This window comes from Sus scrofa, chromosome 6 (genome assembly GCF_054392235.1).
Source record: "Sus scrofa isolate SSC_HxYL_T2T_F1_AM1 chromosome 6, Sscrofa_HxYL_maternal_Yorkshire_Landrace_v2.0, whole genome shotgun sequence".
Taxonomy (NCBI): Eukaryota; Metazoa; Chordata; class Mammalia; order Artiodactyla; family Suidae; genus Sus; species Sus scrofa.
Genome location: NC_139388.1, coordinates 103,841,286 through 103,869,128, shown reverse-complemented (window position 1 = coordinate 103,869,128; position 27,843 = coordinate 103,841,286). Strand labels below are relative to the sequence as shown.

The window sequence follows — 27,843 nt, the reverse complement described above, 5'->3', positions numbered from 1 at the left end:
TGTTTCTCTGCTGTTGTGGGTGTTGGAAACCTTAACCCCTCGGATCTGTCCATGCTCGTGTGGCTCTGATGGTGCACCTGCAGCCAGTTGTGACTGGAGGGTCGAGTGGCCTCTCGCCCCCGCTGTAGGTGAAGCCAGAACAACACACGCAAGGTGCCCACCTTCCCAACACTGACCCTGCAGTTACAGAGGATGCACCCGGTCATGTACTAGAAGGAGCTAGACACCGGGGAGACAGTTCCACCCTCCCCTCCCAGACCACAGGCCCCGGGAGCAAAGGCCAGGGCACGTCATCTATGAATCCCAAAGGGCCAGACCCCCAGAAAGGATTAGAAAGTATTCAGGAATGGTTCCAAAGAGGTGGAAGAGTCATGACAGAGGAACAGGTGAGCTGGTGCCAAATAACGGGTGGTACCAGCGAGACGTCTATTCTCTGCTGTCCTTCGCTTGGTTTTTCCTATGTTGGGACAGCAGCCTGCAGTCATACCCTGTGTGTATGTCTCTGTGTGTGTGTGTGTGTGTGTGTGTGTGTGTGTGTGTGTGTGTGTGTGTGCACGCGCATGCGCACACGGGCCATGTTCCTTTGGATGCCAGCCAGGCTCGTGGCAGCTGTGTTTGGGATGGCAGAGAGATGATTACCTTTAGCCTCCCCAGTCAACCCTTTGGTGTGACCTTCTCGGCAATTGATCCCATCCATGATGTCCCTTTAAAAGAAGGCCAAGTCATTTTTACCCACATATCGAAGAATTATGAACTAGGCTTTGGAATGGATTCTGTACGTGCAGTGTCAGCTGATGCTTTCTCATCGGCCATCTCTAGCATCGCCAAGGGGGCAGGATGCTGCAGGATGGGAACAAAGCACTTCGTAGGTCTGAATAATACATATTTTCCTGAGAGTTCTCTGGTGGCTCAGCAGGTTAAAGATCTGGTGTTGTCACTGCTGTGGCTCAGGTCACTGCTGTGGGGCGGGTTTGATCCCTGGCCCAGGAACTTGCACATGCCACAGGCATGGCCAAAAAAAAAAAAAAAAAAAAAGGATTTCCCAGAACTCATTCTCCTGGCCCCACAGGTAGAGTGAATTATGTGCAGATCAGCTGTTTAATATTCTCCAGCTACACCCACAGAGGCGACTAAGTCGGGGGCCTGTGTTTGGGGTCACGACTGTCAATCCTTTCGCTTGCCTTCTGCAGATACTGCTGCTGCTTCGCCATCAATGCCCAGCTCTGGAACGTCCTTGACTTCCTCTGTGTCCAGGTTTCCTGTAGAGCCTGTCCCTACCATGGTCCCTGGGGTGCCTATAGGTGGTCACCTGCTTTAGTGTCATGAAGTGCTTAAGAGGGCAGGGACCTGAACGTAGCAGATGGACAGGTGTGCTGGGACAGATGCGTCACAGCCTCAGTCACACTCTACCTGCCCGGGCAGCATACATCTGCCATTTCTTGGCAGGAGAACTGGACGCGGTATGGGGTGGTCTCCAAGCCGCCAAAGCACGCCTCCTTTGTTCTGCTCGCATGAGCGCTTAAAAATTGAGTCCCCCGCCTCTTTGCTCACTGCGGGTATATCCTATCCTTGAATAACTCGTTGAAAACCGTCAGTGATGTCCTGTCCTGAATGCAGAATTATTTTTCCCTTCTCTCCTTTTCACATCTGCTAACTCCCTCTTCTGAGTCCTTCCTCTGCCTTGCCCTGAAAGCATGGGGTTATCGGGCTCAGGAAGGAAGCATGTGAGAAAATGCTGAAATCCCTCAGAAGAGGTCCATGGGGCGAAATACTGCAGTGAGCGATGCTATAGTCTGTGTACAACTTCTTTCAGATTAACTAAGGGATAGGACATCAGCACTTCTACATTAGTTTCGCTAATTAAGGGATTGATGTAAAATAGAATTTAACTTAGTAGGCTACCAGAATTCCAGAATCCACTGCCCCAGAACGTTCCCAATGCCATATGTTTAGGACCAGAGCAGGACAATAGTTCATGGCTTAAGCCACTGCCCCGTTTCCCTGGGACCAGGTTTTCAGGAAGGAGAATGTGGGACAGCTGTGGACACTTCTCTGTATAAAAGCCAGCCAAAGAACCCCTTCACACCTGACCAGAAGGTGTGGCATCAATTGCTTCCTTATCCCGTAAACCTCGGATGGAGGAATGTGCATTTGAGTAACATGATTGGACAGTGGGGGAGCTGGTGGGTGGGTCATGTGGCCAGCAGCGAGTACAGGAATTGGAAGCCAGTTAACTGGTTATCTGGATTCCTTGCTGGAACGTAAAAAGAGGCAGTCTGAAAGCGCAAAGCTGAAGGGGGCTGGTGCCACAGTGAGGGATTAACCCTCAGAAGGGAATGAATGTGAAACGTCAGGAGGAAATAGATATTGCAGAGCCCAACACTGCATTTAAATCTTTTAGCTCCAAACTACCTACTTTGAAGTAGAAAAAGAACCTTTATCACCATAAATTCTGGCCAGAGAAGCCTTTGTTCTAGAAAAGGATGGTTCCTTCATCATCTCGCCAAAGATAGATTCATTTCTGATGAATCTTCATAGAAAATCCAATATCAAGAGAGAATTTGGGAAGTTCCCCTCGTGGCTCAGCAGTAATGAACCCAACTAGGAACCATGAGGTTGCGGGTTCGATCCCTGGCCTCATGCCCTGGGTTAAGGATCTGGCGTTGCCGTGAGCTGCGGTGTAGGTCACAGACATGGCTCGTATCTGGCATTGCTGTGGCTGTAGCGTAGACCACCAGCAGTAGCTCCAGTTCAACCCCTAGCCTGGGCACATCCATATGCCAAGGGTGCGGCCCTAAAAAAACCAAAAAAAAAAAAAAAAAGAGAGGGAATTTATAGGGGTTTTAATCCGTTCAGCTGGTTGGCTCACATACCTCCTGTATCAACTGTTTCTACAATGTGCATTCAAGAAGGAGGCAGGGCACCTCTCGGGGTCACTCTGCTCTTCACAGTCTCTGCTCCATTTAGCTGCCCCAGCGAGAATCTGGGGAAGAGGATCACAGAACAGGTGAGGATGCTGAGACCCACGGCAGCCGAGCCCCTTTGTTGGCTCCTCTTTTTCGCTCCTAACCCCTAGAGCCCTTTGCTTCCCCCAGAGGATGAACTGGGACAGGTGTGCCCCTCAGACTATCTCAGAAGGATTTAGCCCAGATTAGTGCTTCTGAAATTCAAGGTCAGACTTGGGTCCCTGGCTCCAGTGCCCTAAAGCCAAGCTACTGGCTGCGGGGAAGGAAAGGGTGGCATTTCCTGCAGACACCAAGCAAGGAGTCCAGGCGGCAGGTGCTCAGAGGGCCAAAGGCCCCGAGGGCTTTCAGGGGAAGGTTTTTAAAGACAAGGTGAGGAAGGGGAGCTGTGGACATAGGACATTCTTCTGGTTGGTGGGAGGAGATCGGGAGTCAACATCACCAGCCTTCTGGTCCCCCCAGGTCTGGGGTCTGCATGCTTGTGGGCAGCTGGTGGGGGTTTCAGTATCTGCAAAACAGCTCAGAGGCTATGGCTCAGACGATTATCTTTAGCTCTTGAGGAGGAACTAAAGGTCCTTGACTTCCTTGATGGGTTGAACTATTGTTATTTTGTCTTGCTTCACTGATTTCCTTTCTTTCCCCATTTTCTCATTTTTCTAATTAATTGTACTCGTTGGAACTCAAGAAAGCCTTAGGAGCGCCTTTTACAGACCAGAGGGGGGCTCTTCCAAGAAGGCCCCGCAGGGTCCTGCTTGGTACTCAGGCAAAGCTTTTCTATGGATTCTTTCACTTGCTCTCCCCAACCTCCCTAAAACATCCATGCTGTTAGCCCATAATATGCATGAAAACACTGAGACTCAGAGGGTGCGTCCCTGGCTGCAGCATCACAAGTTAGCCAGAAAGAAAGCCAGCGCACTTCCCGTCTTCCTTCATCACGCTGGGACCAAAGCAATCCACGTTTTCAGTCTATTTAAGTGAGTGAAAGTTTTCCTTGCTCTGAGTGCTCTGTAAAAAAATAATAATAATAATAAAATAGAAAAGATTTAGATGCAATAGATCTGTCCTCTTGGAAGGCCCATTGGCAGCTGCTCTTGGCTGGGGCTCTTTCTGGTCACCGTGCTTCCTGGCAGCTTCTGCTCTTGCTGTCCAGAGCCTCCATCAAAGCCGCGCACAGCTGGCCCCCGGCACAGCTGTTAATGGAACTGTGGTCACTCTGTGGATGTCTCTTTTTAGACAAAGAGTCTGCTGAAAGCCCCTTGACAAATCAAAACTTGTACCGGTGCCTTTTCTTTTTTCCTGCCGCCTCCCCTCCGCACCCCAACAGCTGTGTCTATGACCTGGCACTGCCCCCACTTGAAGGGCTGACATTTAATTCCTTAATCCTCTGTAGTCCTGGGCTTCTTAGCAAAGGGAGTCCTGTGCCAGGGCGCAGAGCACAGAAACACACCTCCACGCCCTGCCCTGGCCTCCTTCCCGGGCGAGGGCGGAGCAGCCGGGGAACATAGCTGTTTTTGATCAGGGACCAGATGAAGGATGCTTTCCTCGTGTGCTTCTGTCCTTCCTGCCCTTCCCGCCTCACAGCCTCCCTCACCCCAAGAGGCCAGGCAGCTAAAATCACTTTGAGGCTACTGATCTCTTCCTGAAGGTGGGCCTGGGGAAACTGAAGAAAGCATAACTCACTTTGAACCCCCTCCTCCCGAGAGCCCTGTGCTCAGGGCCTGTCCGGGGCCTGTCCTGGCCACCATCTGGCTCATCACCCTGAGCCAGCCTCTCATTTTTTGCTCCTAGGACACCAGCCAGGGAGAGAAGGAAGGGGGTGGAGGCCGGCCCTGGTCCCTGATGGCTCCCCCCTCAGGCCAGCCACCCCAGAGGCCACGGTCGTGAGAGCCCAGAGAGGCCAAAGCACAATCTGAGCATGAAAGGTTTGGCTGTTGTGATGACCCGGAAAGTGAGTGTGTGGAAGCTGACTGTGTCTGCAGCTCCTCACAGCTCTACTGGGTATGAACCCACCCACTAGTCACAGCATCATGTCCTAATTTCATCAGGAGTTGGTGAAACCTTTCCTGAGTGGGAGAGTGGGCCTGCTGCCTGCTGTCACGTGGCCTCAGTGCCCAGAACAGGTGTGCAGGAAAGAGGAGCAGAGAGCCCAGGAGCTGCCCTTGGCTTCTGCCTGTGTTTCTCCAGCAGAGCTGGCACAGGCCTCAGGGCTCCCCTCTCCCTCTTCTTACTCTGGGAAATCCAGGTTCACCATTCCAGGACTTTTGTGGGCTGCTCTATGCCCTCCTAACTGTCACCTACTGTCCAGATCACAAAGCTCTCATAATAAGAATTCCATCTGGGAGGCGCTCACCGCAAACCAGCATTAGGGCAGTTGTTCTTTTTTTTGTTGCTTGGGTTTTTTTTGTTTGTTGTTGTTGTTTTTGTTTTGTTTTTTTTTTTTTTTTTTTTTGTATTTTTGCCTTTTTGCCTTTTCTAGGGCAAAAACGCGGGATCCGAGCCTCGTCTGCAACCTACACCACAGCTCACAGCAATGCCAGATCCCTAACCCACTGAGTGAGGTCACAGATCAAACCCGCAACCTCATGGTTCCTAGTTGGATTCATTAACCACTGAGCCACGATGGGAACTCCAGGGCAGTTTTTTTTTTAATGATTGTACCCATGGGAATTCCCAGGCCAGGGATTGAATCTGAGTCTCAGCTCCAACCTACGCCAGATCCTTTAACCCACTGCACCAGGCTGGGATTGAACCCAAACCTCTGCAGTGACCTGAGCCACTGCAGTCGGATTCTTTTTTTTTGGGGGGGGGGTCTTTTTTTATTTTTAGGACCACACTTTCAGCATATGGAGGTTCCCAGGCTAGGGGTCGAATGGGAGCTGTAGCTGCTGGTCTGTACCACAGCCACAACAATGCCAGATCCAAGCTGTGTCTGCAACCTACACCACAGCTCACAGCAATGCCAGATCCTTAACCCAATGAGTGAAGCCAGGGATCAGACCTGCGTCCTAATGGATGCTGGTCAGATTCATTTCCGCTGAGCCAAGATAGGAACTCCCTGCAGTCAGATTCTTAACCCACTGTGCCACAGTGGGAACTCCAAGGGCATATGTTTTAGCTGCATTATATCACTCAGTCCAGTGGGTCCCAGATGCATCTGCACTTTGGAGTCACCTGGGAGCTGCAGGAGATTACAGATGCCTCTTTCTTACCCAGAAATAATTATTTAATTGGCCTGGACTGTGACCTAGGCTTTGGAATTTAATTACCCCACCCCACCAATGACCTAGGCTTTGGAATTTAATTACCCCACCCCACCAATGATTCTAATGTGCAAATTTGGAAACCTCTGACTTAATCTTAGGACCCTCAGAGATAGGCCCAGACCACCTCCTCTACAGATGGAGACCCTAAGGTTTAACAAACCTGAGTGGCTTTCCCGAGCTCAGCCCAGCCTTAAAGAGAGAGCCAGCCTCTGGAGTCAGGCTAAATCCTTGCTTCTCAAAGCGTGGTCCACAGACCAACAGCATCACCTAGAAGCTTCTCCAAAATGCGAATTCTGGGACCGTACATATTCAGACCTACTGATTAGAAACGCTGGGCTGGGGCCCAGTGCTGGTAACAAGGCCTCCAGGGCCTTGTGATGCCTGCTGGAGTTTGAAACCACTGCTGTAGGGACATCAGGAGGCCCCCAGGGTGACGGTGATGTGCAGCCAGCCTGGGGAGCTACAGGCCAGCCCCGCAGAGGTCCTGTGACTTTATCGTATGTAGGATCATCTGGGCTGTGGGTTAAAAATGACCCATCAGAGAAATTTTTTCAGGCAGTTAGAAATCCCAGAGTTATTCTGCTTTGCGTACTGTTTCATGTTTGTGAATTCTAAAGTCAGCAGCAAGGCCCCATTACAGGCAGGGACAGACTGTGCATCCCTGCTGCCCTGCAGTGATGGGCCCGCAGAGCCTCAGCAGCGGGTGCCTGATTGATGGCCCCATAGAACCAGCGCCAAGACACCAGGTAATGAGATGAGCCTGATCAGGGCCTCGAATTCTGGGCTGCTAGCTGCTTGGTACCGTCATGGAGAGGATGCGGGAGGCTCAGCGTCTTCCAGCAGCTGTGGGGCTAGCGCCAGGCTGCAGGAGGCGGCCAGGCAGGTGCAGGATCAGAGGAGAGGAGCGACTGGTTCTGAGGTTCCTGGGCACCAAAAGGCACCCCTGAACCCCAGTCCTAACATCTCTGTATGCAGACCTCAGAGGCCAGGGAGCGACTCAAGCCCCCGACTCCCCCGGCCTGGAAAGCCTGCATCCAGAAAGAAACATAGCTTCCTTTATTTTTTTTTAAAGCAAAATAATAACTTGACACAAGTCCAAGCAGTGAAAAAGATACTAAAAGGAACTCAATTTAGAAAGGTTTTGAGTAGGCTGAAAACAGATGTGGCAAACCATTTCAGGATATTCTGGGAGATGAGATGGGAGGGAGGGATGCGGAATGGCTCATCAGCCTCTTCTGGGCCCGCCCAGCCAGGTGCCTCTGCTCCGAGGTGGATGCCATAAGCACGTTCCGGAAGGAGCTTCCTTCCTCCTAATGCCCATTCGGCTGGGTTGTTTGCATCCTTGGCTCTCTAAGCTTGGAGAGCGGAGGAGGCACCAGTCCCCGTGGCCATTGGCCCCGGGCAACCCCTGGACCTCAGGGCCACTTCCTGCCGCATCTGCCCACCGTGGGGGGCACAGGGGGACGGGGTTGGGGGGGGGTGCCTTGGGGTGGGGGCAGGGGGGCCCAAGGGACTTGAAAGAGCTATCTGTCCGCAAGGAAAGCCCTAAGCCTTCAATACCAGGCTGTTGTTTTCCTAACTCCCAGCCATGGGAGCCCCCACCCCTGTTGACAATTTGGAATGTGGAGGTTAAGGATCCTAAAACAGAAGAGGTGACTATGCCATGTGCTTACAACAATCACATTCTGATGAGGCACTTTTATTAGACAAGATATATCTTGTTAACAGGTTGCAAGCATGTGTTCTGTTCCTTTGTAATTTTGGGAGAAATACAGGATTTTTGACTTAGGTGTTCATTCCATCAAGACCTGTATAACTTTAAAAGTGCACATGTATACTCTATTTGTAGTTTTGTATCTGTCCATCACCCTTGGTTTGTGTGGTTGTAGTCACAAAAAGGTGAAAGCAAGCCCTCTGAAACAAAGACTTGAGTACCTGCCCTAGAAGCATCTTTGTTAATTACCATGGTGAAAGCAATCAGACATTCTGTAAGTGAAATTAGGGTTGCAGTCAAATTAAACATCACAAGTATGCATTGACCTGCCCAGACTCACCTTACATCTAGGACTAGAACTGGAGAAATTAGAGATCTCTCTTCTTCTGGAGTATTATCGATCTGGCATAGGCATCCATGATGTAAGTCTTTGAAATGTTACAGATAAGTCAAAATATTTATAAATATTTATACTTTATAAAGCCACGGGTAACATCCCCATGAGGGGAAAGAAAGATTCCGAAAGAAAAAGGAAAATGTAATGAGGGCAGGTACCATCTTTGTCTTGAGCTGCACAGTGTCTCCAGCCCCTGATGAGTCTGGCTTACATCTTTCCCAGGTACATGTAACAAGGCTTAGCTGGAACCGCACTGTATTGGCTGCCAGAAAGTTTCAGGAGGAAACAGCTAAGATAATGACCAGCCTGTACCATGCTGGGGACCGTAGTGTACCAGGGTGTTCAGAGTTCTGGGAGAGTCCATGTCAGTCCATATTTCTTCCTGTAAATGGTCCCAATCTTGGATTGTCCTTCCTACACTGATCCTGTGATTGTCTTTATGAAATTCGGTTCTGCGTGAACCTGCTGCATATTTACTGTGTATGGGACGCATGATGGATTTGCTGGGTTTGCGGAAGTAAGCAATGCAGAGTCCTTGGCATGCTGGCAGTTAATGAGCAGGTGTCCAGGAGTGTAATAAAAGTGTTACACTAGCCGAACAGGCGTATCTTATCAGAACACCAAGAGAGAGCTCACATGCCTGGAGGAAAGACTTTGAAGGGGGGGAGTGGCATTTGAGATATTCTTTGACGAATGGGTTAAATGTTCTGCTGGAGAAAATGTCTAAGTAGGGGGAGAACATTCTAACCAGAAGGAATGGAAGGGCTAGGAAGGAGTCTGGACCAGGAGGTCTGCTTGGGGATTGGGCAAACTACTTGGGAAAACTACATAAAATATGAAGGCAGCGTTATAAAAAGATAAGGGTGAAGATGCTACTCGTGGCCAAATGCAAAAAAAAAGAAAAAAATCTTTACATGCCAAACCAAAGTTAATTTCTATTTAATTTCATGGGCAGTAGTTGGAAATAGAAGTTTACTGAGCAGAGAAGTAACTGCCATTGGGATTAAACTCGGAAGGCTTTCTGCAGTTACTGGTATGGATAGAATAGGATGCCCATGAAGAAGTTACCAGAGCCTGAACTAAGATGGTGACAGAGGGAATAAAAAAGCTGGGAAACGGAGTTCCTGTTGTGACTCGGTGGAAAGGAACCTGACTAGTATCCATAAGGATGTGGGTTCGATCCCTGGCCTCGCTTAGTGGCTTAAGGATCCAGTGTTGCCATGAGCTGTGGTGTAGGTTGCAGATGCAGCTCGGATCCTGAGTTGCTGTGGCTCTGGCTGTGGCGGGCAGCTGCAGTTCTTCCCACCCCCTCCCCAGCCTTTTTTCTTATATTTTTCTTTACAAGTATAGTCAATATATAGTGGAGAAAAGTATAAACCGACCATCTCATTAACACTTATTAGGTACTATTTTTTTCTTTCTTTTTTTTTCTTTTATTACTCAATGAATTTTATTACATTTATAGTTGTACAATGATCATCACAACCAAATTTTATAGCATTACCTTCCCAAACCCTCAGTGCACCCTCCCACCCCCTCAACCTGTCTCGTTTGGAAACCGTAAGCTTTTCAAAGTCTGTGAGTCGGTATCCGTTTTTCAGATTCCACATGTAAGTGATAGCATGTTATGGTGGTGTCTCACCGTCTGACTGACTTCACTTAGCATGATAATTTCTAGGTTCTGATTGGACCCCTAGTCTGGAAACTTCCATATGCCACATGTATGGCCCTAAAAAACAAAAACAAAAACACAGCTCTAATCTTTTCATCTTTACTTTTGGTTCTCATTTCCTGCTCACACCACCTCAAAAATATTTGATCAATTTCTGAAGCAAGAAGGGATTTAGAATTCAAAGGAGCTAAACTATCACAAGCTATTTTTTATAGTTTCCTTTTTGTCCTGTCCTGAGTAGAGACAGACAGGAAATGAATGGTTACTGTAACCGGGATGTTTGTAGTATAAATACAATTTGTTAACTTTAGACCATTTTCCTAGGTTTTACTCCTCCCATAACTCAAATTTGGTTTTCTTCTGGGGAGAGAAAAAAAAGTATAGGTGACCTAAAAAAATAAACCTTGGTCTTGAGTGTACAGCTTACCTTTTGTGTACAAATCATAAACTATAAATTGTACTCCATCATTTGGAAAATTCAAAAAAAAAAAAAAAACCCAAACCCAAACCCTAAATCTTCATTTTCTTTGTGTTTTCTAAAGGTCAAATGCTGCAAATACTGGCCAGATGACACAGAGATATATAAAGACATTAAAGTCACCCTAATAGAAACAGAGCTACTGGCAGAATATGTGATAAGAACATTTGCTGTTGAAAAGGTAAGTTTTCACACTTCTTTGAAAAGCTATGGTCAGACATGAGCAGTAGTACCAGCCTCATGAACTTATCTGAGATGATTCCTACCTGATCACACCTGAATGCAGGTAGGCTCCATCCATGATTTCTCAAGATTGCATTTTGCCTTCCGATTCTGTAGAGGCTCAGTTTCATCTTGAAAGCTACTCATTCCCATTTCATGAAAAATCTATAATTTGCAACGAAACCAGAGGATGATGCCTCGATGTCTCCTTCCTCTTGCTTTTTTAACCTGGTTGATATGGTTCAGCCCATCTCCCTGTCCTCGATCACAGACAGTTGGATCAATGTCTTTCATGTTGCTTCTCCGTGCGGGTTTCCCGGTAGCGAGTTAGCATCAGGGTGGAGATACGGGTCCTAACCCCTCCTGGAACCGTTCCACTTCCTGGAGGCTTTTCGGGCCTGTGGTTTCATACAGACTGATGGATTTTTCCTGGGGCCAGTTTCTGCCTGGAAACCTAAGCAGACACGGGACGCTCTTGCATGAGCCGGCACCTCCATCATTCACTCCCATACTGGTTCCAGCCTTTGCACCTGCTGGCGTGGAGCCGTGAATGCCATGCTGTGTCCCTCTTTCTCAGCCCACGTGCATGGATGGGTCTGCCTCTCTGCGCCTTCTCTGGAGGGCATAACAGAGAATCTCCCTCCCCCCCTTTCTGCTGACACAGGGAGGGGCCGGAAGCGAAGCAAACTGCAGTCCATCCAGAGAAGTGTCACAGGTAGGCTGTGGGGAAGCGGAGGTGATGGGGCTGAGAAACACTCTGCCTTCCTGTCCTCGTCTTACCTTCGAAGAAGGGGACGCCCGGTTTTGTCCTGAGGCCCGCAGACTTTTCTGTCTAGACCTGACTCTCTGTGGCTGAGCCTGACACCCAAAATAGCCCTGTTGTCACCAGTCCACCCATGGCAGGGCCCCTTGGAGGAGTTGGGGTGTAAGTGGACCTCTGGGCAGGAGCTCCCGGACTACTTCTCTCATTCTTAAGGCATCAAAATGCACTGTCCTGATTAACAAAACCCAGAAAGGAGGAAGCGGCAGCATTTGCTTACTGGCTAATTCACCCTCATGTTTCAAACCACCTCTCCTGGTTTTCAGATCCGTGTTTGTCATAGACTCACAAGGCTGAAGAGACTTTAGTTTATTTTAATATGTGTCTCATACTATTTAGCATTTTTTCCTCAGCCTGTCTTTTTTTAATAAGCAGGCGGGAGGCTTGGAGGCCTCAAAGAATGTGGAGTTCTGGTTGACTCAGTTCTTCAAGTTCTGAACCTCACACTTTGATGTCGAGTTTTTTTCCCCTTCTTAGGCAGGATTGGGGGGAAAAAAAGTATGGAGGATTTTTGTATGGCTCTTGGCAAGAGCACTCATGAATAACTGCATTAAAACCGATAGTGATAAAAGACCCTGAATATTTTTTCCTTTAAAAAAAAATCGTCCGAAAGCCATCACTTAAACATGGAGTTCTTTGAACAATAGTCAGCTCTCTAATAAGCTGAAAATGCATCTCTGTTGCTGAAGGAAGGGTTTGTTTGTTTCTTTGCTCTTTTTTTTTTTTTAACCTCTTGGTGTATGCTCCTCCATTCCCCAGCTGCACAGAAATGTTTCTGAAATGCCCAGTTATTTTAGTCATCAGACAAAGAGGGGGTGCAAGGAAGGACAGGAAGGATGAGGAGCTTGTTAAGGCATTTGGGGAAATCAAAATGACATGTTAGTGATGTTCTAACCCAGCCATTGGAATCTTTAAGGAAAACAAACCATTAGTAATGGAGCGGAGCACTTCTTGTAAGTTTTAAACTTCCTCATGAGAAAAGAAATGTAAAAAACAAAAAACCAAAACTAACCAAGCAGGCACTTGGAGAGTTCAGAGATTCTTATTCTATTTTGAGTGTATTTGCATCCAGGGACCTAAAGGTGAAAAGTGAGTTGGGCTCCCTTCTGCGACACAACAGGCAGGTTTGAGATTTGAAACAGATCCATTGCCGTTTCTCATGGGATGGTCATCTTCCCCACCCCCCACCCCCCACCCCCGTGGCTGAGGGCTCAGAGCTAAACAGATCAGAAATAGCAAAGCTCCCATTGTGTGGGGAAGAAGACAGCTGAGAAGTTCCTATGGACCTGGGCTGTCCCGGTGAGTCTGTCCCCGCCTGGGCTGGCAGAAAGGAAGCTGGTGACAGGAAGCTGGTGGTGGACACCGAGCTCTCTCTGCCTGGCACGTCCCTGCGACTCGGAATATGGGCAGGAATCTGCAAAACAGAACCCATACCAAGGGGTTCATCCACTCCATGCATCTTTACCAGGCACCCAGTCTGGGCTAGGCACTGCTGTTCATCTCGGGGTCTTCCTTCCCATTATTTTACAAGGAAAATGAAGTGACTATCAATTACTTTTTTATATAGCATGAATACTTATTATGTGTATATTATCTGTAGTATAATATTCACAGAGTATTAATTCTTATTAATGAAAAATAAACAAAAAATATACTTGATATCAACTTGGAAAGTACTGGGGTTGTGATTGCTAATCACATCTATGATTCCTCCCTGCCCAAATATATCAAAAAAAAGCTAAAGGAGAAACTGCCATGTCCACGAATAAGAATAAGAGGTGAATCAGGAGCAGTTTCTGGGAGTTCCAACTGTGGCCAAATCAGTTAATGATCCGGCTCGTCTTTGTGGCAATGCTGGTTCAATCCCAGGCCCAGCACAGTGGGTGAAGGATCCAGCGTTGCTACAGCTGGGGCATAGGTCACAGCTCCAGCTCAGATTTGATCCCAAATCCTTGGCCTGGGAACTTCCTTAGGCCACAGGTGCAGGCCAGAAAAGAAAAAAAGAAGCAGCAGCGGTTTCTGTCACTAATCTTGTCAGTAGTAAACACATTAGAGGTTGAAAGTTTATTTGGGGCAAAGGTTTTCTGCGTCCCAGACACTGACAGTTTTACCTTGCTGAAAAAGTGAGTCTCAGTTCAGTTAGGGGCCCATCTCGTTAAGGGATGGAATACGGGATCTGGGGGTGCTGGATCTGGAAGCTAGCAGGGCTAGAAAGGGAAGTGCTCAAAAAAATTAAAAGTAACAGTGTACAAGTACTTGTCCTCTTCACAATAAATACGTATTTATTATGTGCCTTCCTGCTTCCTGGGGCTATCCTCTGCCCCATCGTCCTATGTAAACCCAGGGGACCTCTGGGGGTCTTAGGAGGTGACACAGGCGCATCCATGTGCCTTCTGATGGGGGCTTTGGCCAAATGTTCCCATGATTTCAGTGATAGGAAGTGGGGGGTGGCTCCTAACCAGCTGGTTATCTTGCTCTGGGGTCACAGGGCAGAGTTAGCAGATGACAGGAGTGATTTTCTTTTGTGAATCCCTGACGGCTAAATTCCTGAACGCTTCAGCTCTGCTAAAGAAGAGCATGGTTTTCAAAGAGCAGTAAAGCTTCGGCACTTGTGCATTATGAAGCCAAGAGAGATGAATGCACTGATGATGGCAAACGAGTCTTATCCTAAAACCTGTAATTGTTTGCCTCTTCTAGTCTTTTGAAGCATGGAAAAATTCTGAATTTCTTCCCAGCTAAGTCTGTGTGAACAATGACTGATGGTGAACGAGACAAGGTTCCTAGGTATTTGATGTTGAGATGATAAAACTAAACCCAGGGCCTAATGCAGAGATGGTTTAGGAAACCGCGCAAGTTTGATCTCAGATTACCTCCAGCCTTGATTCTAGAAATAACTGTTGTTTTCAAAGCAGACTCTTGTTCTAAAACACCATCTTAATACAGAGGCTCATAGTTAGAAAAGAAGATGATGAATAGAAATCCACTTAATTATTCTCAAAACAAAAGTAAATTAAAAAAAAATTGGAGTTCCCATCATGGCATAGCGGAAACGAATCCGACTAGGAACCGTGAGGTTGCTGATTCGATCCCTGGCCTTGCTCAGTGGGTTAAGGATCCAGCATTGCCGAGAGCTGTGGTGTAGTTTGCAGATGAGGCTCAGATCCCGCATTGCTGTGGCTCTGGTGTAGGCCGGTGGCTACAGCTTCGATTGGACCCCTAGCCTGGGAACCTCCATATGCCACAGGTGCAGCCTTAAAAAGACAGAAAAAAAGACCAAAAAAAAAAAAATTTGTCTGTTTCCTTCTGTCTGCCTTTCAGTTCTATGGTGGACCCCCTCCTTCTTAAGTTTACTGATCTACATAGAATTCCAGCAAAAATGCCTCTTGATTTCCATGGTGTGTATTTGCTGATGTGCCTGTTCCCCACAGAAGCATGGTTTGCACCTGATTGATGGTGACAAGAACGGATTAAATGTTTACCCCCTTGGAGTTCCCGTTGTGGCTCAGGGGGTTAAGACCCCGACGTAGTGTCTGTGAGGATACTGGTTCAATCTCAGGCCCAGCGCAGTGGGTTAAGGATCTGGCGTTGCCATAAGCTGCAGCATAGGTCACAGATGCAGCTTGAATCTGGCGTGGCTGGGGCTGGGGCGTAGGCCAGCAGCTACAGCTCTGATTCGACCCCTAGCCCGGGGAACTTCCGTATGCCACAGGTACAGCCTTAAAAGAAAAAAGTACAGTAAATAAATATTTGCCCCAATTAAGAAAAGAAACCCAACAAACTTGAGTTGGAGGTGAAAAGTGTTTCCCTGACTGGTCTGGTTGGAATGTGATCCTTCTTCCAGTAACTTTCATGCACAGCCTCAGCTTGTACTTGGCCGGAGTGCCTGGTGCAAACAGCACCAGGATTCAGGAGAGCCACCTAGGGCTCTGGGTCTGGGCAGCCAGTCCCGAGCACACAGAAAGCCCCTCAGTTCCTTCCTGTCTCTGTCCGCTGCCTCTTCTGTGGGCCACTTCTCACACGCCATGATCAAAGTGACTTGCAAACTGTTAACAGGGTCTGCATTTCAGAAAGGAGGTTCCAGGAATCCAAGAGGTCATCTGTTCGCTGTGGCACCTGCCAAATAGCTTTTCCCAAACATCATCTCCCCCCTCCCCCACCAACATCCTCCTCCCCGTGAGGAGGTTTCTAAGTGTGTCCCACCTCAGGGTGACCTTCTGCCCAGTGGTACAGGGTTTCCCAGGCCTGGGCTTACCGAGTCAAGGGTCCCAGGAGCTCTCCTGGCTCCTCATCATTGATTTTCCTCTGTTCTCTTCCTGTGCTGTGCTGACCCATGGCCCATGGCAGCGAGGTGTTCATGAAATCCGCGAGATCAGACAGTTTCACTTCACCGGCTGGCCAGACCACGGGGTCCCCTACCACGCCACTGGGCTGCTGGGATTCGTCCGGCAGGTCAAGTCCAAGAGCCCTCCCAACGCAGGCCCGTTGGTGGTGCACTGCAGGTGAGCAGAGGCCCAGGGCTCCGGAGGGAAGCCTGGGGGCCATGGGCACAGTTCTCCTCGGGGTGATGAAAACGTCTGCAAACTTGATAGAGGCAGCACATGGGGAAGGTGCCAGGTTCCACTGACTCTATGCTCTATGAGGGTCCTTTCCTGCCTCATGAATTTCACCGTCAGGCCGCTCTAAGAGCAAGCGGCAGGACAGGGGCCATTGTGCCTCCCCTGACGGAGCCCTGTCTTTTCTGCAGCGCTGGTGCGGGGAGGACCGGCTGTTTCATCGTCATCGACATCATGCTGGACATGGCGGAGAGGGAAGGCGTGGTGGACATCTACAACTGCGTCCGCGAGCTGCGGTCTCGGAGAGTGAACATGGTGCAGACCGAGGTACTGCGCCCCTGCCCTCGGGCTCCGCCCCCAGTACCCGTCCTGCACCCCTCCCACGGCCAAGGGGAGAGAGGAAGCCCCCAGAAGAGTGATGCACCACCCAGCTGTCCCTCCCTCTCTCCTTCCCTTCCTCCATCCCCTCTTCTTTCCTTTTCTTCTTCTTTCATAAACACAGAGAAGGCCCGGGGTACCCCAGGTCACAGAATCCGCTCCATGAACCTAACTCTCCTCCCTTGCATCTGCATCCAGGGTCCCAGTCCAGGCTCTACACTTAAGCAGTCAGGGAGTCAGCATCATTTCCTTTTATTGAGACTTCTAAACTAGCTGGTAACCAGAGCAAGACCACTCCTGAGAATAGCCGGGCATTTGCCAAGTGGCTTTTAAGAGTAATCTCTGCATTTCATTCTCCTCCTGCTGTCCTTAAAAATTCTGCCCAGTGGCCTGGCATCATGGGAATTCACCCATTTTCTGGAATAACTCTGTATCAACTGGAACTTCTGTAAATTAGTATTTAAGATGTATCAGGAATTTTATATTTTTTAGAAAAAGTATTCCATCCTAGTCCCAGGAAATTCATATTTTTACAACTCTTTGATCATTTTAAGTAGGCACTATACACACCACCTGGAAAATGATTCATGAAATAGAATAAGTAAGAATCTCTTACATTTAGATTGAGCATTAAAGTTTACAAAAGCCACGGGGGAACCTAATTTCATTTTTTCACTAACGGAGAAGAATAGCAGAAACTGTAAATGCAACTTTCACGGCCTTTCTTTTCTTTAGAACAAGGGTCCCTTTTTTAGAAGATAATAATGATCACAACATATTTTGAATGTACTTTACAACTGATTAAATGTTGCCACAACCGCTTTTTCTCACTCAATCCATCTCTGAGGTGTTGCTTGATAGGACTGGGCTGTTTTTGAGAATTAGGAAATCTAGTTATTTATAAAAAATAAAACGGCAGTTGGATTCTTGCATTTCATGTAATGGGAGATCAATAATAAATATGGTGAAACTTTACTGATTAACTGTAGGGAAAGTCAGGGCCAATTCAGAATTAGAGGCCAGTGTTAGTTAAACCACAGACTTGTACGTACAGACAAGAGCCCTTCCCTTGGACACTTAAGGACTTCTGTAATCATCACCGTAATTAATGTTTCAAAAAAAGGAGTTCCAAGTGCTTGGCACTGTTTATTTTCGTACTGATATCAGGTTTCCCTGGACCGTCTTTGCACCATTATTTTGGTTAGCAAATTCCTCTTTTCATTATATAGAGAGAAGATTCTGCTCTTCCCTCCTCTGATTCCAACTTGTGGGATCAGAATCACGGAGACGAGGCAGCGGTAGTGTCTCTCACATTACAGTGCTTGCTCTGGTATTTATCAGTGTCTGAGTGGTTTCAATCGATCTGTTTAACGCGTCTGCACTGAGCCCCTGTTTATCTCTTCCTCCCATTATTACACTCAGCACGTGGCCAGTCCCTAAGGTGCCAGCCGTCCTACGTGGGGAGCAGGGTTGCTGGTTCTGGAAGAATCCCCTCCCAGCAGTTAGTCCCCGCCCCCACTTTCTCTCTGGAGGGAAGTTATTGTCTGTGATGGCCGGACTACTGCTGCATTATTATCTTGACAGTGTGGGGCTGCCTTCCCTCCTTCTCTAGTCCTTTCCAGTTATTTGGTTTCTCCACTGCTAACCAGTCCCATCTTCCCCCCAGGAGCAGTATGTGTTCATCCACGATGCCATCCTAGAAGCCTGCCTTTGTGGGGACACCTCGATCCCTGCTTCCCAAGTCAGATCTCTCTATTACGACATGAACAAGCTGGACCCCCAGACAAACTCCAGCCAGATTAAAGAGGAGTTCCGGGTAAGTCATGCTACAGGGAGAGGCGATCAGCTCAGACCCTGCTCCTTGAGTATTTCGAGTCAGATCCCCAACCCTTGAGCCTCACAGCATCTCTCAGCCTTGGCACATTGACATTTGGGTTCTGTCCCTCTCTGCCATGGGGCTCTCCTGTGGGAGGTCTAGCCACATCCCTGGCCCTTACCCAATGGGGGGCAGGCAGCCTCCACACCAGCTGTGACACATGTGCAGACATTGTGTCCCTGGGGGCAGAGCTACCTGGTTGAGAACCACTGGCCAGCAGAGCCAGGCCCCCCTTGGCAAGCAGTGTAATGGGGGCGAAGCCAAACCAAGCAAGGTGCATTCAAGGTACTCGCTGGGCAAGAATTCTTCCTGCCGTGTCTCATGTTCACGTTCAGTCTAAATGTCTGACTCTAGGCCAACCTCCACCCAGGCACTTACTCCCCAGCATCCCAATGTCCAGTCCTAGTCAGACCCAATGGCACCCCCACAGTGGCCCTTAGGTCTGACGGACAGTGTCTGTGGACAAAATCCCAGGAGAGGTCAGAGAGTCCAAGTGAGGGCCCATCCACTGCAGGAAACATGGGCCTCCTGGGGTCTGGACACGAGACAAGGTTCTCTTTCCAAGTGTGTGTCCTCCGTCCCCTAGACCCTGAACATGGTGACGCCAACCCTGCGTGTGGAGGACTGCAGCATTGCACTCCTGCCCCGGAACCACGAGAAGAACCGCTGCATGGACATCCTGCCCCCCGACCGCTGCCTGCCCTTCCTCATCACCATCGATGGCGAGAGCAGCAACTACATCAACGCCGCTCTCATGGATGTGAGATGAGGGATGGGGTGGGGGGATGGGAGGATGTCCCTACAGGGGCCTGCACCTGCCTCCTCTCTTGGGACTTCTCTGCCCTGTTTTTTTTGTTGTTGTTGTTGTTGTTGTTTTAAAGACGTAAACTGTATGTTCAACAACATGCATTTCTGATTCCGAATCTGTTTTTGGGTCGGGCTCATAGTCTTGGTCTCCCTGAGACCCTGAGTCCAGGAAGAGTGATAAATGAGGCAGGTCCCAGGTGCTCTCCGAGCACGGAAATTTTTAACCTGCTGGCCGGAGAGCAAGAGACAGCTATTAAGTCAGGAAGGCAGTGAAGTGGGATAATATGGTTTGCAGCATTATTTGAGTTCCCATTTCTCCTAATTTAGGCAGTAATTAACATGGGGGGAAAATCGCCCATCGGCACAGAGAGAACACAACTCATTACTCCCTGTCAGTCTCTTTGCTTCTGACTGAATGAACATTTGCTAGTCAATTGATGGGGAAAGTGCTAATATGGAAATTTGAATTCTATTAGTGTGATATCAGTGAAAAGGTATTTAAACTTGTTTGAAGCTCTGCAGAGCTGTAAAAAGCATGGGTGTCCTTTTATGGCAGGAAGAAATAACAGCATCTCACATGTAAACAACAAGCAAACAGATTTTAGGAAAAAACAGAACTATTTATGCATATTTTTAAAGTTAAATTTTCTCCATTAAAATAGTTATGTATAGGGCCAATATTGCCTTTCTGCCAAAAACACACAACAACAAAAAAAAATTATAAGGGATACTTATTGTTTTCTTGGTATCAAAGTAGGAGAATTTTATCCTGTTATTCTGTAGATGAGTCTATATTTAGTCTGTTTTGGCATCGACAATGGTGATAGAATTCAACAATTGTTAAATATGTTCACTGTTTTATGTCACAAGCTCCCATGTGTACAAAATAAGTTAGCTTCCTCCTGTCACATTTTCCCGAGTATATTTGGATCTCTCTTGTTTGTGTTTGCAGAGCTATAAACAGCCCTCGGCTTTCATAGTCAGCCAGCATCCTTTGCCAAACACAGTGAAAGACTTCTGGAGACTGGTCCTGGATTATCACTGCACTTCTGTGGTTATGCTAAATGACGTGGATCCCGCCCAGGTGAGACTCGGGAGTCACAGCCATCAGAGCCCGTGCCCAGGGTCAAGTCTGTGTTTGCTTTGTTGGCACATTGAGAAGTGCTATCCCCTGGTAGAAGGTCACCAGCGCCAGGCAAGGACTGAACCAGAGATGCTGAAAAATCCAGATGGAGTTAAGAGATGGGGCAGAAGATAGTCTGAGACCAAAAAGGCAGCCTGAAGTGATAGATGGTGGGAGTGACAGGGCAAGACGGAGTCAGAAGATAGGCTGTTCCTGAAGGTTGGTAATCCTGACTCAGGGGCAATAGGAGGTGCGGAGAGAGTCAGAGTGAACAGGGGCCCAAGCTTCTCAGAGCCGAGAGTGGAGAAAGCCAACCAGGGACCCTGAGGAAAGGCCGCCAGCCTCCAACAACCTGGGGTCCCTCCGAGAGCCTCTGCACACTCCTGGCCCAGCCCACCTGGAGTCCACAGGCGGCAGTGGCCATGGTGGGATGGCGGGAGACCAACAGGTGTATCTAAGGGACAGCAATTACTTTAATCAACTCTTTGGTAAAGATATGAAAAGGAAATAAAAGTGTAATTTGAAGATATGAAAAGCTCAGAGGGAATTCCCATTGTGGCTCCACGGGTTAAGGATCCGACTAGTATCCATGAGGATGCACATTCAACCCCTGATCTCGATAAGTGGGTTAAGGATCCGGCATTGCTGTGAGCTGTGGTCTAGGTCGCAGTTGTGACTCAGATCTGGTGTTGCTGTGGCTGTGGCGTAGGCTGGCAGCTGCAGCTCCAATTTGAGCCCTAGTCTGGGAATGTCCATATGCTACAGGTGCAGCCCTAAAAAGACAAAAAAAAAGAAAAGCTCAGAATTATAAATGGGGCTGTTGCATAGCTCCTCTTAAACATAGAAAGAGAAAATTGGGCAGTGGTGACTCAATCTTAGTAATGGGGTTAGAAGCGTTTCTTAAAGGGATTTGTCAGGCCAGCGTTGGCACCCAGGTCCTGGGAGCTGGATTCATTGCTTGAGGGCAGGGCTGTTCCAGTCCTGGCCTGACCAGCCGTGATAGAGGGCCTCTGGGAAGTTTGAACTTGACATGTTGTAGGAGTAAACTTGTTCTGGAACTGAGTTAATTTTCTGTCTCATTGACACAAATTTTTTCTTTGAAAGAAATTCTTTAGCCAAAAAAAAAAAAAAAAAGAAAAGAAAGTCTGAAGTATTGCAGCACCCAAACTGGTCAAGATTTTTCCTTCCTAAAATCCATTTTCTTGTCATCAGTTTGCCCTAAATCCCACAGACGTTCAATTCTCTAATGTTTTTAATTATGTTTGAGGCACTGCATTATATTGTTACGGCTCCAGCCTGAAAGCCAGTTAATGAAATAATAATGATAATCCTGCCTTCATCTAGTCCTTATTATTTAAGAAGCTTAAATATTTTAGCGGTCTTCCCCGTTGATCCTTTTCCGAGGACAGATTGCAACCATTTATAAAGACAAGCAGACAGCACCGCTCAGGGAACACACCTAGAAATAGGATGGAGGACACTGATTTTTCTAACTCATGATGCCATGGGTTAAGTTTCCCTGATTCAAGGTTCCGTAGTCATAGACAGTCAGAAGATAAACGACCATGCCCTCTTAAGCGTCATCGTTTTCCCCTAACATGAATCCTGAAACGTAGGAGATGCTGTTGTCTTCACTTTGGTGAACCAGCCATCGGTGATTTTCGAGTGTTCTTTTTGAACGAGAGTGTTTGGGTTCGAAAGCTGTGTTCTAACCCCTCACTGTCTGGACCCACACCAAGCCCTGGCTGACTGGCAGCCAGAGATACAGAGAGGCCCCGTTCCATGCGGCAGAAGCGCTGGTGCTCAGAGCCGGAGAAAAGGGGCTCCCGGGATCCAGCCTTTTAGAGAACGCTAAATGGAGCGTTTGAACTGAAAGGCTTTGCAATTGCACAAGAATAGCACTCCACCACTTTAAGTATTTATAGGTCCCCTTCATGGACGTGTTGTGCACTATTTAAGCCATTTTCCACACGGTTTCCTTGGGCAGAGTGCAGAATGCGTATGCCGGGAGCCAGGCACCGGCCCGGGGCTTTCATATTTCTCTGCTGTAAGTGACAAGCTTTAGATCAGGGCCTGAACTCAAAGAGCAGACAGCACAGCTAGCTCGGCCGAGAGAAAATGGGCGGAATGGTTCAAAAGTGCGTGTTCCAGCTTTTATTACTATCTCAGCTTCCCCTTATGATGCTTATTAATTTTAACAGTGGGTACCCTTGGGTATCAAAAGAAAATAAACATCAGCAGGCTGTCTTTTGCCAAGGCAGTTTGATAATTTGTCACCAGGAAGCACTGGTGAGGAAGGAAACATTTCATGGAAACATTATTTTAAAATAAAGAAATGTCAATTTCTAAAATGCCGAAGTCTTGGCATTCCCTTGCAGCACAGTGGGTTAAGGACCCAGCATTGTCACTGCAGCTGCTCAAGTCACTGCTGTGGTGCAGATTTGATCCCTGGCCCAGGAACTTCCACATGCCACAGGGAGGCCAAAAAAAATAAATTATTTAATTTAAAATCATACCATAGACCTTGCTAATGTAAAAAAAGACCCTTAGTCATCCATCCTGCTTTCATTCTTGATCTGAAATCCAAAGCTTGAGCTTCTACGTAACACAGGGAAGGAGATGACTCTGAAAACTATCTTGCGATCTCAGCTGTATGTCAACCTTTGTGATCTTTGACGATGAGATTTTTAGATTCTTGGAAAATAAAAGTCATCAGGAAAAGGAGATGTGGGCAGCAGGTTCTCCGTCTGAGGTACATGGTTCTGCTTCGAATGAGGTGACACGTTTCTCACCTCTTCTTGGCTCAAAAGAAACAGATTAGAAAACAGTGAAGTAGTTCCCTCTTGCCCCCCGCCCCCAGCCATTTGTCCCTCAGGTAAATCAGAAAGAAACGAGTTCTATGTGGGAAAAGAATCTGAAAAAGAATGGATCGTGTACATGTATAACTGAATCACTTTGCTGTAGAGCAGAAATTATCACCTTGTTGTAAATCAATTATACTTCAAACGTTAAAAAATGAAAAACATAAAAATTTAAAAATTTAAATAAAACCAAAAGCCATAAAATAGAAGATACACCAAAAAAAACTGCATAGTATGAAATTTGGAGATAGATCTGAGTTCTCAATTTTATATTTCTTGAATTCAAATTATTATTTTATACCATTAAATCTTAAAATAAAATATATTAGTCATTGTTAATTTCTTCTCTCCCAGGACAAATTAATATACACAGTGTTAATATATATACTGAATCATAAGATGAGGAATTTTTAAAAAGAAAAAAGTTAAACACTGCTGCCCCAAAACATGACTGCACACCAGGTCCCCAAAGAAGTTGAATTTCAGACTTTAAATGCCCTAAGTTGGGTCTTGGAGTTTTGGGAAAGGTCTGTGAGAACAGATCAGGGGTTTTTCTCACCGGTCAGTGTTTCTATGGGGCAGCAGCAAACGAAAGCCCCCTCCCACCAACCCCACCCCCACCCCTGACACCCACATCACGTGCCTCAGGTTCCTGCAAAAGTCCTTAGTTTCCCAGTATCACCAACCCCTGGAGTTTGAGATTCCAGGTAAAACAGCAAAACAGTTGCTCTCATGACAGCAGGTTTTCTAGATCTGTGCCGGAAGGGTTGTGACCAGAGCGTGAAAATGCAATCCCACACTGTTACCAGGATCTTGTCACAAAGTAGCCGGGTCCTCAAAAATGATTGCAAACTGCAAGGTGACCCAGACAGGGAAGACGGAGATTCGGGCATCACCAGGTCCATCTCAAGAGTCTCAGCTCTTGTGCTGGCCGCTTGTGGCATCTCCCCAGGGCATGAGAAGAGTTTCCTCTAGCGGCTGTGTGTTCAACAGCACCCACCTACCCTCCTTGGGAAGCCAAATGGCTCAGGTTTTGAAGATGCTTTGGAGAAAATGGAGGAAAAGGGACTAAAAGGACAGGTGAATTTCAGGACTCTGCTGGAAAGAAAAGAGGGAAGGCAAAGAAAATAAAGTGAATCAAGGGTGTGATGAGAATTCCCAACATTGGTAGCGACCTCACCCAAACCATGAGGGGTGAAATGAATGCTTATCATTAACCTCGCATTTCTCTGTTCCGAATTCAGTTGTGTCCGCAGTACTGGCCAGAAAACGGAGTCCACAGACACGGCCCCATCCAGGTGGAATTTGTCTCTGCCGATTTAGAGGAAGACATCATCAGCAGGATATTCCGTATTTACAACGCATCCCGGGTAAGGGCCGCGGCCTGTGCGGCTTGTGTCATGGTCTCATTCTTTTCTTATTCGTTGAGTGTGTAGGGTGTGGGGGTCACTGTTCTAGAAGCCTGGGGTCCATTCTAGGAGTTTGTGAGCACAACAAAGTTCCTGACTTTCTGGAGCTTACATTCTAAAGGGAGAGGACAGACAAGAGATAGTGGGTACAACAGATATCATACTAGATTTGTTAGAAAGCAGAGGGCACGACAGGAGGAAGAGTGGGAAGGCAGGAGGTACCAGGGCCTGGACACAGGGACAGCAGATGTGCCCAGTGAGCAGAGACCCTACCAGATTGGGGGAGCAGCCACCTGCTCTCATGCAGGCAGCTTTCCAGGAAGAGGTGACAGTCAGTGCAAAGGCCCCGGGGTGGGGCCCTGTCCAGTGAGTCACCAGAACAGGAAGGAGGTGGTTGTGGCTGCAGCCCAGGAAGCAAAAATGGGAGTAGCTGCTGGGGCCAACGCAGGGGGACAAAGATTCTGTAGGGCCGCAGGATTGGGGCTTTTGTGCTAAAGGAAATCAGGAGCCAGTCCAGGGTTTTAAGTAGAGGAGTCAAGTGATACCATTTACCTTTAAAACGCACCCTCTGGCTGCTGTATGTAGAGGCACGTCAGGAGGCTACTATGATAATCCAGGTGAGAAAGAACAAGAACGGGACAGGAGTGGCCGCAGGTGGAGGGTACACAGTGACGAGATTCAGGTGTATTTTGACGGCAGAGCCCAGAGGATGGGCTGATAGGTTGGATCCCAGGGGATCAAAGTGTCTGTCATCCTGAGAACCTGCTCAACCGACAGTAACCAGGTTAGGAAAGGCTGTGGGGGTAACAGGATTGCTGGGGGTAGGGGGCAGGACAGAGGGTCAGTTCAGCTGGGAACGTCCTAGGTTTGAGTATTAGCCCCCGACGTGGGAATATGGAGTCAGCCTTGGAATCTGTGAGGGTGGCGTTCAGAAGTGAGGTCTAAAGCGGAGACGCAAAGTGAGGACTTACTGGAGTATTTAAAGCCAGGAGACTGAAGGAAACCAGCAAGTGAGAGGCAGGGAGAGAAAGGGGCCTGGGAGAAAGGGAGGCCGAGAGGAGAGAGCACAAGGCGGCCACAGAGGGGGAGGAAGAGGGTTCGCAGGTCAGGCGCCAAAGCCCTGGGAGGTTCAGTTCACGTGACCCACCGGGGACCAGGTGACCTCCTGAATACCGCGCTGCAATTGCATTTAATTATAACGGGAGGCATTCCCGTCATGGCGGGATTTTGCCTTTTAGGGTGGCACCTGCAGCGTATGGAGGTTCCCAGGCTAGGGGTCAAATCCGAGCTATAGCTGCCGGCCTGCACCACAGCCACAGCCATGAAGGATCTGAGCAGCGTCTGCAACCTACACCATAGCTCACGGCGACGCCAGATCCTTAACCCACTGAGCGAGGCCAGGGATCAAACCCGCAACCACGTGGTCCCTAGTCAAATTCGTTTCCGCTGCACTACGAGGGGACCTCTGAAACACCTGTTTTTTTTATAACAGCTCAGGAGTGAGATTCCTCAGGCCAGAGGCCAAGGTTCTTACAGGGACTGGTGCGTGGAGGTGAAGGCGGGATCGGCCCACTGGGCTTCAGCGAGAATAATGCCTGTGTTCTCGCCTCTTCCACCTCCCTGCAGCCCCAGGATGGCTATCGGATGGTGCAGCAGTTCCAGTTCCTGGGCTGGCCGATGTACAGGGACACGCCGGTGTCCAAGCGCTCCTTCCTGAAGCTCATCCGCCAGGTGGACAAGTGGCAGGAGGAATACAACGGCGGGGAGGGCCGCACGGTCGTGCACTGCCTGTGAGTGCTTGCCTCCTGCTTCCCCACTGCTTGTCTCGCTCTATTGTTTCTAATAATTCAGGGAATTTTATTACATTTATACTTGTACAGCCATCATCACAACCTACTTTGAGAACATTTCCATCCCAAACCCCCCGTCCACCTGTCCCCTTTGGTAACTGTAAGTTTTTCAAAGTCTGTTTCTCTTCCGCAAATGAGTTCATTTGGATCCTTTTTTTTTTTTTTTTTTTTTTTTGTCTTTTTGCTATTTCCTTGGGCCGCTCCTACGGCATATGGAGGTTCCCAGGCTAGGGGTTGAATCGGAGCTGTAGCCACCGGCCTACGCCAGAGCCACAGCAACGCAGGATCCGAGCCGTGTCTGCAACCTACACCACAGCTCACGGCAACGCCAGATCGTTAACCCACTGAGCAAGGGCAGGGACCAAACCCGCAACCTCATGGTTCCTAGTCGGATTCGTTAACCACTGCGCCACGATGGGAACTCCCCTGGATCCTTTTTTTTTAGATTCCACCTAGAAGTGATATCATATGGTGTTTGCCTCTCACTAACTGTGCCTAGTATGATAATACTTAAATACATCTGTGTTGCTGCAGATGCCCTTATTTCATTCTTTTCGTGGTTGAGTAATATTCCATTGTGTACATGTATGGAAAAGAAATAAGAGGCCTGGGTGACAGCTGCTTAGTCTGCTTGTGACGCGTTCGCTTTGCAGAAAACAAGATAGTGCACATTTTGCATTTGGCTGGGGGTGTCTCCCTGCTATAAAAGGAGCCCTGGCCTTGCCACTGGGAGCCACCACCACCACCCCCAAAAAGCCCCACCTGGGTGGGTTCATTGAGCTGCCAGCTCATGAGAAGCAATTGTGAAGCTTTGGGGAATTTTCTGACCTGGGTGATACACTGTTGGTGACTGGAAGCCATCTGTGGGGAAGTGTTTCAATCAGGGTGCCCCACCCCACTGCCCAGATTTGGCAAAGCAGGTAATGGCTAAGCTGGTTTACCATCACACTGGTCGGTAATTCTGTCGGAAATCATGTCAGAGGTTTCCAAGGAACTCTTCCTTCTTTGTGGTTTTTAAGTGTTTTGTCTTATTTGCCTGGAAATACACACACACACACACACACACACACACGCACGCACACGCATACACATGCACGTACACACGCATGCACACACTCATGCACACGATTTGATAACAGCCAGTGTGCCAACGGGTTTCCAGGCCAGTAGTTTTAGCAGGTGCTAAAACAGGGGAACCTTGGCTACAGAATAATAGTTACCAATCTTGGCTGCACATTTGGGGAGCTTTAAAAAACACTCTGGGCAAGCCACACCCAAGCCACTTAAATCAAAGTCTTGGGCGAGGGGGGAGGGGAGGAGGACTCAGACATGGGTATTGTTTTAACTCCCAGATTATTGGAATGTGTGGAAGGTGCAGAGCCACGGACCAGCGTCTCATGCTTCTCAGAGCGCTTTCACCTGCGTTTTCTCGTGGGCGAAGCTGCGTGGTTAATCAG

General features: G+C 48.2%; 1 protein-coding gene across 20 annotated transcripts in view; it reads left to right on the top strand.

Annotated features, from left to right (window-relative positions):
* PTPRM (protein tyrosine phosphatase receptor type M) overlaps positions 1 to 27,843 on the top strand; it is a 749,885-nt gene that overhangs the window by 705,778 nt on the left and 16,264 nt on the right. For 15 of the 20 annotated variants that reach the window (XM_084964179.1, XM_084964177.1, XM_084964169.1 and 12 more), the window contains 8 exons: positions 10,552 to 10,668; positions 15,874 to 16,028; positions 16,274 to 16,409; positions 18,127 to 18,276; positions 18,923 to 19,096; positions 20,096 to 20,227; positions 24,372 to 24,497; positions 26,163 to 26,326. In XM_084964179.1, the coding sequence (XP_084820305.1) occupies positions 10,552 to 10,668; positions 15,874 to 16,028; positions 16,274 to 16,409; positions 18,127 to 18,276; positions 18,923 to 19,096; positions 20,096 to 20,227; positions 24,372 to 24,497; positions 26,163 to 26,326 (1,154 nt within the window). Of the gene's footprint in view, positions 1 to 10,551; positions 10,669 to 11,373; positions 11,425 to 15,873; positions 16,029 to 16,273; positions 16,410 to 18,126; positions 18,277 to 18,922; positions 19,097 to 20,095; positions 20,228 to 24,371; positions 24,498 to 26,162; positions 26,327 to 27,843 lie in introns of all 20 variants that reach the window. The other 5 variants (XM_084964175.1, XM_084964171.1, XM_084964165.1 and 2 more) reach the window with 1 other exon arrangement.